The sequence below is a fragment of the Schistocerca gregaria genome, chromosome 1, assembly GCF_023897955.1.
Source record: "Schistocerca gregaria isolate iqSchGreg1 chromosome 1, iqSchGreg1.2, whole genome shotgun sequence".
NCBI classification, from domain to species: domain Eukaryota; kingdom Metazoa; phylum Arthropoda; class Insecta; order Orthoptera; family Acrididae; genus Schistocerca; species Schistocerca gregaria.
The window spans coordinates 408,425,910-408,440,680 of NC_064920.1; the positions used below are offsets into that span (position 1 = coordinate 408,425,910).

The 14,771-nt window shown below is 39.1% G+C and overlaps 1 protein-coding gene across 2 annotated transcripts in view; it reads right to left on the reverse strand.

Moving 5' to 3' along the window:
* Positions 1-14,771, reverse strand: part of LOC126349494 (telomerase-binding protein EST1A) — a 321,638-nt gene that overhangs the window by 229,355 nt on the left and 77,512 nt on the right. Inside the window, exon 5 of one of the 2 annotated variants that reach the window (XM_050002434.1) lies at positions 2,125-2,253. The exons of the other annotated variant lie outside the window; for it this stretch is intronic. Within the exon in view, the coding sequence (XP_049858391.1) occupies positions 2,125-2,253 (129 nt within the window). The remainder of the gene's footprint in view (positions 1-2,124; positions 2,254-14,771) is intronic. 2 annotated transcript variants of the gene reach the window in all.

Sequence of the window (14,771 nt, forward strand, 5' to 3'; positions counted from 1 at the left end):
TATTTCTGCAAACTTTTCATGTCCTGTGATACCATGATTTTTGGTCCCTCTTCTCCTCTCCTTTCCTTCTCCATAGAATATTTCACTATTTTCCTGTTACCTACCATTTTTGTCCTTCCATCATGCACACAACATGAAACCACTCCGGATAGTTACAAATCGATACTCTCTTTGCACATTATATACAGAACACAGTCAAGTATCCTGGCTAACACCTGCCCACATAGAAAAAAATTAAGGACACTTAACAATTATTGCTTGAATACAAACAAGAACTTGGAGAAGAACGTATATGTGTAGGAGAGTAGATTAAATCAGCAGATTGGACAGCCTTAACTACAAGACATGAACACATGCCTTGCAACATAATCAATGTTAAATTGATTCTGCACAACACAGTCATACTAGATTTATATGCACATAGATAAACAGCAAAATCAAATTAAATAAAGTTCAGTTTAAAAGCATAGGCTTTAACTAAACTTTCAACAAATACTGACAATAAAGCCCCTGGTTTTTCAGCTGAGTAAAGTAATCTAAAGAGAGTGATGCTTTGATAGGGTGCACTCTTGACACCTTCTGGGATGAAAAGTTGAATATCACACCTCCCTACATAAAAATACTCAATTCGAAACTTAGGAGCTGTAAATTAGTTAAACTCACGGGGGAAGGTCTACAGGTTATCAGCACAAAGAATTGTCATAATCTTCTTGTCACAACCACATAAATATTATAATATGGAAGTATGAAAGATGCTGTGGCAGCCTAAGAATCTACTCTTAAAGGTAAAATTGTATCTACGTCTTCGCACTACAAACCACTGTGAAGTGCATGGTAGGGTGAAATTCCCATTGCACAGTAAGCAAAGTACTTTGGTTGATACTTATTTAATATACGATTTTATTCATAGCTGTTATTTTTTCGGCAACTGTGGTGGATGAATAGAGATAAATAAATAAAAATAGGCAATGAAATTCAGTTGTCAGTTGCACATTAAGGAAATTTCGCTGTAATGGTTTAAACAGTTTAATCTGTCACCTTCAAAAACCCAAATCATTAGAACATTGGCACAGACGTATGTAAAGTACAAGAAGTGTATTATAAAAACTTACTGAATATTGGTTTAGCAGATGTCAATGACTTCCTCACAGAAGACTAATGCCACATGATATCAAAAAATGTATATATTGTGGATGACAATTGTAAATGCAGATTGATAACTTACAGTGAATGAATCACATTTATACAGATAGTACAGTTGTTTTGCTAACAGCAAGGAACATATACAAAAGCATATATAAATTATAATTAACTACATAAAGGAAGTCATATTACACACATGAAAAGAACATGGCACATAGTTCCAAATCAGCTTTTGGTAACATTAATACCTAAATGAATTGTTCTAATTTTCTTCATTTTATAAGAGATGGTATAAGCTGATTATTAAATTTGTACTGAGAAATAGATTATTTGATTTTTATACCATCTCTTATAAAACGATGAAAATCAGACCGTTTCATTTAGATATTAATTTTAGCAACAGCTTACATGGAAGTACGCCCTTTTTTTCAACTTCCTTTATATACCTAAGTCATACTTTATGTGCTTTTATAGATGTTCCTTGCTACTAGCACAGCAACTTCACTGTATGCATAAATGTGACTCGTTCACTGTATGTTTATCAATCCATGTTCACAATTATCACTCTCAATATGTTTATTTTTTGACACGTCATGGCACTGTCCTTTTGTGATGAAGATATTGACATCTTGTAAACCAATATTAAGTAAGTTTTTGTAATATGCTTCTTGTACTTTACATACATGTATTGCCAAGTACCAAGATTTATAATATAAGAAATTTTATAGGCTTCTGAAACCAGTAAAGCGATATAAATTTCCTTTATGTGCAACCAATGACTGTATTTTATTCTCAAACTTATTTAATACGAGAGAGAGACCTTCAATGAAGTTATACTCAAATCTTTTACTTTCATTTATGCCATTGATATTGCTAAACATTAAACACAATACTGGTCACAGGAGCCATGTTGCAAATTCCATGTTCTCAAACAGTGTCTGTACAAAAGATTTTGATGTTTAATGAAATAAAATTCCTCACCTGTTATCCCTGGCCTGACCTCCCCCACCAGCATCTCCACTACTACCACCACCACAACCACCACTGCCTCCACCACCACCACCACTACCACCACCACCACCACCACCACCACCACCACCACCCTTTCGCCTGCAACACAAATTAAGTGTACAGATATTGAAACATATTACTAAAAGTGGTAAGTATCTTTCATCTGCAACAGTAACTGCTCTATTTAAGAACTAGTATGTGCAACCAGCAGAAAACAACACAGTATCACATGTATGACATAATTAAAATAAAAGCAGTCATCTGAAGAAGAAGAAGAAGAAGAAGAAGAAGAAGAAGAGGAGGAGGAGGAGGAGGAAAGCCCATGCCAATATAGTATTAACTCTTCCTACAAATCATTGAGTTTCTTTATCAGAAGTGTATAACAAGATATGTGCATTCTATATGCTAGTATTAAAGAATGAAAGCAGCACAAATGAATGCTACATGCTCCAAAGCAAGAATATGCAAGTTTAAAGAAGCTTTACAAATAACTGGGAACAGTGACCCTGACATACACACACTACCATACTACAAGGAAATTCCAAGCAGCCACGAGCTTACAGCATGTAGAGAAGTTAGATTTTGGGGGGGGGGGGGGGGGGGGGAAAGAGAAGCTGTCACATGTATGAAACTTTTTTATACTTGTATCACGGTAAATATTTAATTAAGTCAAATATTTCACTAACTGCTGAGCTTATACCATTAATCACAGCCAAATAAACATGACTAGCCACATGTAATCTTTTATATGAATATGTAATGATAGCGAGTCTTTTTTCTCATTCAATAAATCCATCAGTCAGCAAAAATCAATTACTTACTTCATTATTTTTGTAACATCAGAATTTATGAGAATTAATACTCACATACTTCAAAAATATGAACAAAGATTCATTTCTGTAGATAACTGCAGCTATTACATGATTAGTACAACAAAAAGGTCTGGTGTCACTTATCATTCAAGATAATCTAAATTTTCAGAATCACTGTTTCACTTCCAATAAGACTGAAGAGAACGGATGCAGAAAGTTTCAAGAAAGTAACAGCACATAGCATCTGACAAACACACAAACACAATAATTTCATGTAGGTAAGATACTGCTTTCTGATCCACTAAATGCTTCACATACAGCTGCCCTTACAAGTCTCTCAATTTGCTTAACATTAATTTGCCTTCACTTGAATTCGCAATGTTGGTAACTTTGTAAGTGAGGCATGGAAAAACCATTCTGCCCTCATTATCTCACAGCAAATACTTAAGTAATACATGTACCTATTTTTCTCACCATAACTAAAGGTATGATAATTGCTTCTAAGGTAATTAGAAAGCAGTTTCCCGTCACATTAGCTTAATACACAATTTCTTCCAAATATAAATAGTAAGTATGAGAGAAAGTAACTACCTCAAAATAAATGAACAGAATATTAAATTTCATTAAAAATATCTAGTTATGGATTTTTACAATAGTGTCATGCGATGTGCTGCAAGCAGTGTGGCATAGCAGTTCAGGTCACTGGCAATGATATGTTGTTTGCTACCTATCATTTCTGGAAGTTTGTCAATATTTCTTTGCATATTCTGGAACATTCAACGAGTGTTTAAGTATGAGTACTCTGCATCCAGTTCAGTTCCATTCTGGCTGTACACTGATGTTCGTAATAAACATGGTTTCAGTGATAGGTGATGTAGTTCATTGATGCCCCTGTCTTCAGATTTTGATTTGACTACAGTTAAGGTGTGACACTATTTGGTGGAGATGCTGGGTACTCAGAACATCTTCATCACCATGGCTCCAATTATTAGACAACAAAAATGCCATGGTCTATGTGGACAGTAACCACAATGTAAGCAGTAAACTGTTCCCAAGGTCCATATATTCAGGAAATTAATGGATTCCAAAACAGCAACAAGTCAGCTGTGCATCTTGCATCCACCAGTGTTTTCCAGAGACTTGATGTGTTTGGCAAAGGTCTACTTTTATTTCAACAATACAGCCCAGTGGTTCAAGAAGAATGAAAAGATGCTCGGTAGCTGGGAAAAATTCCAGCCCAAAATAAAGAAAATGTTTGGTAACCACCAGCAGCAAGTACACTTAGGGGAAGGTCAAATGAAGTACAGGGCACAGTGTCATGAGGAAAAGACAAAATCTCACATATCAAATGTTTTGACCCCATACCACATTGTGAATCCAAATATGACAAGCCAACAAAAGCTCACTAGATGAATGGACTCACAGAAGGCATCTGCATCTATACTACGCAAGCCATCTTATAGTGTGTGGCAGAAGGTATGTTGTGCACCAGTAACACTTCCCCTTTCTGCTGTTCCAGTCTCGTATGGTTAACGGAAAGAGGGTAGGTCTTTGCGTGGGCTCAAATCCCTTTAATTTTATGTTCATGGACTTTTCACGAGATATATGTAGGAGGGAATTTCTAAGAATGCATGCTCTCGGATCTTTATCAGTAGACCATAACATGATGCAGAATGCCTCTCTTGCAGCACCTGCCACTAGAGTTGGCTGAGAAGCTTCATGAAGCTTTCACAATTACTAAACGAACCAGTAACAAAATGTGCCACTCTTCTTTGGATCTTCTCAAATCAATCAGTCCTATCTGGTAAGGCTCCAATACTGTTGAGCAATATTCAAGTATTGGCCTAACGAGTGATTTGTAAGCCACTTCCTGTCTCGCTGGACTAAATTTCCCAAGCATTCTTCCAATGAATCTGAATCTGGCATCTGTCTCAGTCATCATTAATTTTATGTGGTTGTTCAATTTCAAATTACTCCATCTACATGTTCCTAGACATTTTATGGAAGTAACTGCTGCCAGTAATTGTTCTGTAATTTTGTTATCATAGAATGCATTTGCAATACCTTACATTTGTTTATGTTAAGACTTGACTGCCACTCCCTGCACCAAGCATCGACACTACATTTTACTACAATTTTCTGCATCAAAACTTCTTTGTATACAATACCTTCATCCACAAAAAACCTCAGGGAACTTCCAACATTATCTACTTGGTAATTTTATATTGTGGAAAGTAATGGGCCTGTAACAGTGCCTTGGGGGCATCCCCAAAGTTACTTTTATGTCTGAAGACTTTTCTCCATTCAGAATGATATGTTGTGTTTTGTTTGCTACAAATTCTTCAATACAGTCACACGGCTTATCTGATGTTCAATATGCTCATGGTCTGCTCATTAAGCAGCAGTGTGGAACAGTATTGAATGCTTTTCAGAAGTCAAGGAAACAGTATCTACCTGGGCACCTGTATCTATTGTTTTCTGTCTCTCATGGATGAATACAGAGAACCGGGTTGCACACAATTATTGTTTTCAGACCCCATGTTGGTTCCCATCCAGCTCTTCTGATAAAGGATAACACAACAAAGGAATCCACGAAGTGGCGCCAGTACATCAAGGAAATGTAGCAAAAAGACTCAGCCAAAAGTAGTATAGCTGACTCCCAAGTGCAGTCTTTGTGACAGTTGTGGTGATGATGATGATGATGATGATTATGGTTGGTGTGTGGGGTGCCCAACTGCGCAGTCATCAGCAAAGTACCAATCTAGCTACAGTCACGAATGATGATGATGATGGCACAAACACCCAGTCCCCAAGCGGAGAAAATCCCCAACCCAGCCGGGAATCGAACACGGGACACCGTGATCCAGAAGCAGCAACACTAGCCACTAAACCACGAGTTGCAGACTGTGACATATGTGAAAGACCGCCACGACCTCACTGCTCCCAAACACCAAACAGGAAGAGAAGACACTGAATGGATGGCAGTCGTTAGGAAATCACACTGATATCATCACTGGCCAACCAGTCCGAGCACTCGCCGATTTAATGGCTTGCTTCTTTCTAGTGTTGAATGCTTATCGTCACCAGCTAGTTCAGTGATACAAAAGTGATTGCACTTTAAGCTGTGAATGGGGAATACATTCAGTCATTAAGAACATTCACTGTAAAAATAACCATCATTGACAGAACACAGCCCTTTGAGCCAGTCATTTTAACACAATTTAATCACAGTCTGTTCTTGGATGGGACTTCTTGCAGGCATCACAAGCAGTAATAAAATGTGGAAAATAAGAGCACCAGATTGACAAAACCATTCCAACAAGGACATGTCACAAAGACTGCTCTGGGGAGTTGTTTGCTGTCGAAGAGATTGTTATTCCAATGTCATCAACGAGACAAGTTCCAGTCATCACTCTAGATACTCAGCTGAACTGTGAAGCTATTATCAATGCCAAAAAGCTACTCAGGCTCCAGAAGATATCTATATGCCAGTGACGATCATAAGCACTGTTTGTGGTCATGAGCAGCCACAGCTCATCCCTAAATATATGTGAGTAGGAACACCTGAACCAGTCCAATCTACATGGCTTCACTAAGGAATAATATTGGCAAGTGTTAGTTTCCTTTGGCGATTTTCAGATGCTTTTAAATGTGAAGTGGAGACTTGACATACCAAGAGGCCCATGGTAGAACACCCTCCCAACACTGGGAATCACCCACCAGTACATCAATATTTGTATAGGGTGTCGTCGGCTGAACTACTGATAACCCAGGTGGAAGTGGGGAAGAAGCTGCAAGATGACATCATTAGATGTTCAGATTGGCCTTCAACCTCTCCTGCTGTCTTGTGAAGGAGATGGATGGCACACAGCATTTTTCGGCAATTACCAATGACAACAAAATCGCAAAAAGGTATTTCAAACCATTTTCATGCACTGATGACACCCTAGACTGCTTGAAAGGAGCAAAATATTTCTGAACCACACCGACACGCAGAAGCTACCGGCAAATCAAAGTTGACAAGGCTGAGTGGGAAAAGATTGCCCTCTTTAACCTCTTACGGCTTCTATATAAATGGTTTAGAAGATTATCTTAGCAGCCATCTCAAACTGATTGCTGATGACACCGTCATTTATCATCTAGTAAAGTCACCATCAGAAGATGAAAACCAACAGCAAAATGTTTTCCGCAAAATATCTAAATGGTGCAAAAAGTGGCAATTGACTGTAAATATTAGAAAGGTGCGAGGTCATCTACATGTATCAAAAGGAATCCGTTATATTTCATTTACATGATAAATCCTGCAAATCTAAAAGCTATGAATTCAACTAAATATCAAGGAATTACAATTACGAACAACTTTATTTTGGTCCATCCTCTGCCAGAGTACTGCTGTATGGTACGGGATCCTTACCACACAGGATTGACGGTGGACAATGAGAAAGTTTAAAGAGCAGCAGCAGCTCGTTTTGCATTTTTGCGAAACGGGGGAGAGTGTGTCATGGATATGTTAAGCGAGTTGGGGTGGCAATCATTAAAACAAAAGCATTTTTCATTGTGGTAAGATCTTTTCCTGAAATTTCAATCTCCAGTGCCTTCCTCTGAACACAAATATTTTTGTTGATATGCAACTACACAGGGAGAAACAATCATTGTAACAAAATAAGTGTTTGTTTTATAAATGTGCTGTTTGACAGTGGAATGCTATAAAAACAGAATGAAAGTGGTTTGATGAACCCTCTGCCACCCACTTACAAGAAGTTAAGCTGTTTGAACTACGTAATGCTTCTACCACCTTCAAATACATATTGACGAGCTACAATGACACCTTAAATGGACAGTGCATCTGATATCTGGAGGACTGCTTCATTTTGCCAAAGTCATCTGAAGAACATCTACGCCACCTGAGGACCATGTTGTGTGTTCAGGCTACAGGCTTCTGCTTGAATCCAAAAAACTTCCTCCTCACCAACCAAGAAATAAACACCATGGGGCACCTGGTGAATGGCAATGAAGCACCTCCCAATCCACAGAAAATAAGAGCAGTCACAGATTTTCTGATTCCTCAGCACTTTTCTGATGTGAAGTTCTTTTGGAATGTGCTCTGTAATGACCAAAGCTTGAAAGGTGGAGGGTGGGGGGGGGGTGGGGGGGGGGTGGGGGGATATTAGCCTCTTACACCAGCACATTAAGGGCCCATACGTATTGAGAAACCACTGATTTCACACTCAGTGATTGCGAACTGGATGTAAAAAACGACACAGTTACATCCTCTATCTGTAAGCAAACAGCCCCAAGCTCCATATATGGAGGCCTTCAAATGTGAAGCAAGTCAGAGTTCCAGCAAGCACCAGAGTTCCAGATCAAGCAGCCTTAGATAACCAACAACCTACAGCAAATCCTAGGGAAGTGAGCATTATCTTCAGTTAAGCCTGTAGTCGTAAGAACATTCAAAACTCTAATGTATGCACCTCTAGACTAGAGTTATTGATTTCCATCATGTTTCCCCCCCCCCACACACACACACCAAATGAACCATGGACTTCGCCACTGGAGGGAAAGCTTGCATGCCTCAGCGATACAGATACCCATACTGCAAGTGCAACCACAACGAAGGGGTACCTGTTGGGAGGCCAGACAAATGTGTGATTGCTGAAGAGGGGCAGCAGCCTTTTCAGTCAGTAGCTGCAGGGGAAACAGTCTGGATGATTGATCTGGCCTTGTAAGATTAACCATAAAACGGCCTTGCTGTCATGGTACTGCGAACAACTGAAGGCAAGGGGAAACTACAGCCGTAATTTTTCCAAAGAGCATGCTGCTTTACTGTATGGTTAAATGATGATGGCGTCCTCTTGAGTAAAATAGTCCCCCATTCGTATCTCCGGGCGGGGACTACTCAAGAGTACGTCGTTATCAGGAGAAAAAATACTGGCATTCTAGGGATCAAAGCGTGGAATGTCAGACCCCTTAATCGGGCAGGTAGGTTAGAAAATTTAGAAAGGGAAATGGATAGGTTACATTTAGATATAGTGGGAATAAGTGAAGCTCGGAGGTAGGAGGAACAAGACTTCTGATCACGTAAATGCAGGGTTATCAATACAAAATCAAATAGGGGTAAATGCAGGGGTAGGTTTAATAATGAATAAAAAAAATATAAAAAATTAGGAGCGCGGGTAAGCTACTAAAAACAGCATAGTGAACGCACTATTGTAGCCAAGAAAGATACGAAACCCACGCCTACCACAGTACAAGTTTATATGCCAACTAGCTCTAAAAATGTTGAAGAGATTGAAGAAATGTACGATGAGACAAACAAAATTATTCAGATACTGAAGGGAGACCGGAATTCGAAACTAGGAAAATGAAGAGAAGGAAAAGTTGTGAGTATGGAATGGGGGTAAGGAATGAAAGAGGAAGTCAGCTGGTAGAATTTTGTATAGAGCATAACTTAAGCATGGCTAACACTTGGTTTAAGAATCATGAAAGAAGGTGGTATATGTGAATGAGGCCTGGAGAAACTGGAAGGTTTCAGACAGATTATATAATGGTAGATTATATAATGGTAAGACAGAGATCTAGGAACCAGGTTTTAAATTACAAGACATTTCCAGCACAGATGAGGACTCTGACCACCATCTGTTGGTTATTAGCTGTAGATTAAAACTAAAGAAAATGCAAAAATGTGGGAATTTAAGGAGATGGGAACTTGACAAACTGAAAGAACCAGATGTTGTAGAGAGTTTCAGAGAAGGCATTAGGGAATGATTAACAAGAACGGGGAAAAGAAATACAGTAGTAGAAGAATGGCTTGCTTTGAGAGATGAAATAGTGAAGGCAGCAGACGATCAAGTAGGTAAAAAGATGAGAGCTAGCAGAAATCCTTGGGTAACAGAAGAGATATTGAATTTAATTGATGAAAGGAGAAAATACAAAAATGCAGTAAATGAAGCAGGCAAAAAGAAGTGTAAATGTCTCAAAAATTATATCTACAGGAAGTGCAAAATGACTAAGTGGGGATGGCTAGAACACAAATGTAAGGCTGTAGGGGGCATATATCACTAGAGTTGAGGTGTATAATGCCTACGGCAAAATTAGAGACACTTTTGGAGAAAAGAGAACCACCTGTATGAATATAGAGAGATCAGACAGAAAACCAGTTCTAAGCAAAGAAGGCAAAGCAGAAATGTGGAAGGAATATATAGAGAGTTTATACAAGGGTGATGTACTTCAGGGCAATATTATGGAAATGGAGGAGGACGTAGATGAAGATGAAATGGGAAACATGATATTGCATGAAGAGTTTGACAGAGCACTGAAAGACCTCAGTAGGAACAAGGCCCCAGGAGTAGACAACATTCTGTGAGAGCTACCGATAGCATTGCGAGAGCCAGCCGTGACAAAACTCTTCCATCTGGCGAGGAAGATGTATGAGACACGCGGAGTACCTTCAGACTTCAAGAAGAATATAATAATTCCAATCCCAAAGAAAGCACGTGTTGACAGGTGTAGAACTTACCAAACTATCACACAAATTCTTCACAGACAAATCAAAAAACGTAGAAGCCAATCTCAGGGGAAGATCAGTTTGTATTCCATAGAAATGTTGGCACACATGAGGCAATACTGACTCTACAACTGATCTTAGAAGATAGGTTAAGGAAAGGCAAACCTACGTTTCTAGCATTTGTAGACTTACAGAAAGCTTTTGACAATGTTGGTTCGAATTCTGAAGGTGGCAGGGGTGAAATACAGGGAGTGAAAAGCTATTTAGAATTTGTACAGAAACAAGATCGCAGTTATAAGAGTCAAGGGGCATGAAAGGGAAGCAGTGCTTGGGAAGGGAGTGAGACAGGGTTGTAGCCTATCCCTGATGTTATTCAATCTGTATATTGAGCAAGCAGTAAAGGAAAGAAAAGAAAAACTAGGAGTAGGAATTAAAATCCATGGAGAAGAAATAAAAACTTTGAGGTTCGTCGATGACATTGTAATTCTGTCAGAGACAGCAAAGGACCAGGGCTGTTACTTGAAAGGAGTGTGTAAGACGAACATCAACAAAAGCAAAATGAGGAAAATGGAATGTAGTCAAATTAAGTCAGGGTGATGCTGACGGAATTAGATTAGGAAATGAGACACTTAACATAGTAAATGAGTTTTGCTATTTGGGGAGCATAATAACTGATGATGGTCGAAGTAGAGAAGATATAAAATGTAGCCTGGCAATGGCAAGGAAAGTGTTTCTCAAGAACAGAAATTTGTTAACATCGAGTGTAGATTTAAGTGTCAGGAAGTCTTTACTGGTAGTATTTGTGTGGAGTGTAGCCCTGCATGGAAGTGAAACATGGACGACAAATAGTTTAGACAAGAAGAGAATAGAAGCTTTCGAAATGTGGTGCTACAGAAGAATGCTGAAGATTAGATGGGTAGATGACATAACTAATGAGGAGGTACTGAATAGAATTGGGTAGAAGAGAAATCTGTGGCACAACTTGGCTAGAAGAAGGGATTTGTTGATAGGACAGGTTTTGGGGCATCAAGGGATCACCAATATAGTATATTTTCACTGTGATGAGTACTTGAACCTAAGGGTTCAAATAAAACTACTCAATCTGACACTTCCATGGTTCGTGGTCTGTAGTAACATACGTTAAAGGGCATGAGTGGCCACTTGCGCTGATAACTGACTGGAGGATGTATTAGGCCTCATCCATGTTCTAAAGCTGATTAAGTTATGAGCCTCTGAATGTTAATTGCAAACACTTGAAGAAGCAATAAATGACAGACCAGTAGTTCAGCCCGAAGTCTTATTCCTTATCATCACCCTTAGCCTAACATCTTAGTCATTCTGTACTATCTCTGACCAAAGTAGTAGTTCTTGTAGTCTTTAGTCTCAAGACTGGTTTGATGCCACATGCCATGTTACTCTATCCTGTACAAGCCTCTTCATCTCCGAGTAACTACTGCAATTTACATTTTGGATTGTTTGGGGGAAGAGTACAAACAGCGAGGTCATCGGTCTCATCGGATTACGGAAGGATGGGGAAGGAAGTCGGCCGCGCCCTTTCAAAGGAACCATCCTGGCATTTTCCTGGAGCAATTTTGGGAAATTACGGAAAACCTAAATCAGGATGGCTGGACACGGGATTGAACCAACGTCCTCCCGAATGCGAGCCCAGTGTGTGCAATTTACATCCCTCTGAATCTGCTTAGTGTATTCATCTCTCAGTCTCCCTCTACGATTTTTACCCTACACACTTCCTTTCAGTACTAAACTGGTGATCCCTTGATGCCTCAGAATATGTCCTACCAACCAATTCCTTCTCTTGACCTGATTTTACCACAAATTCCTCTTATCGTCAATTCTATTCAGTACTATCTCATTAGTTATGTCACCTACTCATCTAATCTTCAGTGTTCTTCTGTAGCACCACACTTTGAAAGCTTCTATTCTCTTCTTGTCTAAACTATTTATCATCCACGTTTCACTTCCCTATATGGCTACATTCCAGACAAATACCTTCAGAGAAGACTTCCTGACACAAACCTGTACTCGATGTTAACAAATTTCTCTTCTTCAGAAACACTTTTCTTGCCACTGGAAGTCTACATTTTATATCCTCTCTACTTCAACCATCATCAGTTATTTTGTTCCCCAAACAGCAAAACTGATTTACTACTTTAAGTCTCTCATATCCTAATCTAATTCTCTCAGCCTTACCTAATTTAAATTCAACTACATTCCATTATCCTCGTTTTGCTTTTGTTGATGTTCATCTTATATCCTCTTTTCAAGACATTGTCCATTCCATTCAAATGTTCTTCCATGTCCTTTGCTGTCTTCGTCACCTTTGTTATAATCTTACCTGATTGAGAAGCTAACACAAGAACATTATGAGGCTTGAAAAGATTTGATTTTACTGTAGACCTGAATACTCCAATTTTATTTATTTTGTAAAACAGTGCATCCCAGTGATACAAGTGAACCAGTCTGAACTGTGTAACTGCGAGTAAAAGAGTTTGGTGACTGTGTTATTGTTTCAATTTTTCATGTCCTTTGGGGGAAAAAAAAGGGTAGTATGTCCAGTGTGCTCTTCTACACTGAACCCTGATTGATCAGAGTTAAAAGCATTCGTTTCTCCACCTAGTAAGATCCCATTTCTTATTTTTTCTGCATATTTAGTAGTTTCTATTTTTAGTTTACTCATGTCTGTTAATGTTTCTACATTAAAAATTTATTTATTTTTCTAGAAACAATGTCTTATTACTGTTTGAAATTATATATCCATTTTTCAGAAGTTTGGAAGAAATCTGCCGATAATTGCACTTTATTTCCAGCATTCAAAGCTCACCTGTGAATATCCAAATAAAACATCTTTTAAAGAAGTTACAACAAATGAGGTTACCGCCACCAGTAGTTTAATTTGCAGCTTGTGCTTCCTCACTGATCCAAATTACAGCATTACATCTACATGAGAGATCAAAATGGCACAACTGCCTAACCAACAAACACAGTGAGTGCATCATAATTTGGCATGGGAACAAGGTCTATGGCATCAAGAAAGAACACAAAAACACCTAATATAAATCTGGATGGTAGAAAAGTTCTCAGTCAGCATATAGCCACATCTGATGCGTTTAACTTAATTCCGAGAGCTTTTGATGGAAATAAAGATGAACTTGCAGAATCCACAGACAACTGTGACCTAGTGTTCGAAGTAACACCTAGCCATAGCTATAGTATACTATTAAAATTTCTTAAAACTGACTGCGGGTGCAGCTCGAACTAACTGCTCGGACATGATTTGGTAGCAACTGGGGCTAGGGTAAATGGAATTTTATAGGAGAACTCTGAGTCAGAATGAACTCTGGAATACCAAGTGTGTATATTATTCTCTAGTAGACATTGCAGGGCTGAAGGTATTGCCAAATGGACAGCTTGTGTTGGCACATTGCAGCAGCAATTTTGAGAAGCCTTGTAGGAAGCGGTCTACATCTACATTTATACTACGCAAGCCACCTAACAGTGTGTGGCGGAGGTCACTTTATGTGCCACTGTCATTACCTCTCTTTCCTGTTCCAGTCGTGTATGGTTCACAGGAAGAACGACTGCTGGAAAGCCTCCGTGCACGCTCTAATCTCTCCAATTTTACATTCGTGATCTCCTCGGGAGCTATAAGTAGGTGGAAGCAAAATATTTGATAGCTCATACAGAAAAGCACCCTCTCGAAACCTGGACAGCAAGCTACACCGCGATGCAGAGCGCTTCTCTTGCAGAATCTGCCACTTGAGTATGCTAAACATCTCTGTAACGCTATCACTCTTACCAAATAACCCTGTGATGAAATGCGCCGTTCTTCTTTGGATCTTCTCTATCTCCTCCGTCAACCCGATCTGGTACGGATCCCACACTGATGAGCAATACTCAAGTATAGGTCGAACGAGTGTTTTGTAAGCCACCTCCTTTGTTGATGGACTACATTTTCTAAGGACTCTCCCAATGAATCTCAACCTAATACCCGCCTTATCCACAATTAATTGTATATGATCATTCCACTTTAAATTGTTCCGCAGGCATACTCCCAGATATTTTACAGAAGTAACTGCTACCAGTGTTTGTTCCGATATCATAAAATCATACAGTAAAGAATCCTCCTTTCAATGTATTCGCAAAATATGCAATGGTCCCATAACACTCCCCTGTGGCACGCCAGAGGTTACTTTAATACCTGTTCACGTCTCTCCATTGAGAACAACATGCTGTGTTCTGTTTGCTAAAATCTCTTCAATCCAGCCACACAGCTGGTCCAA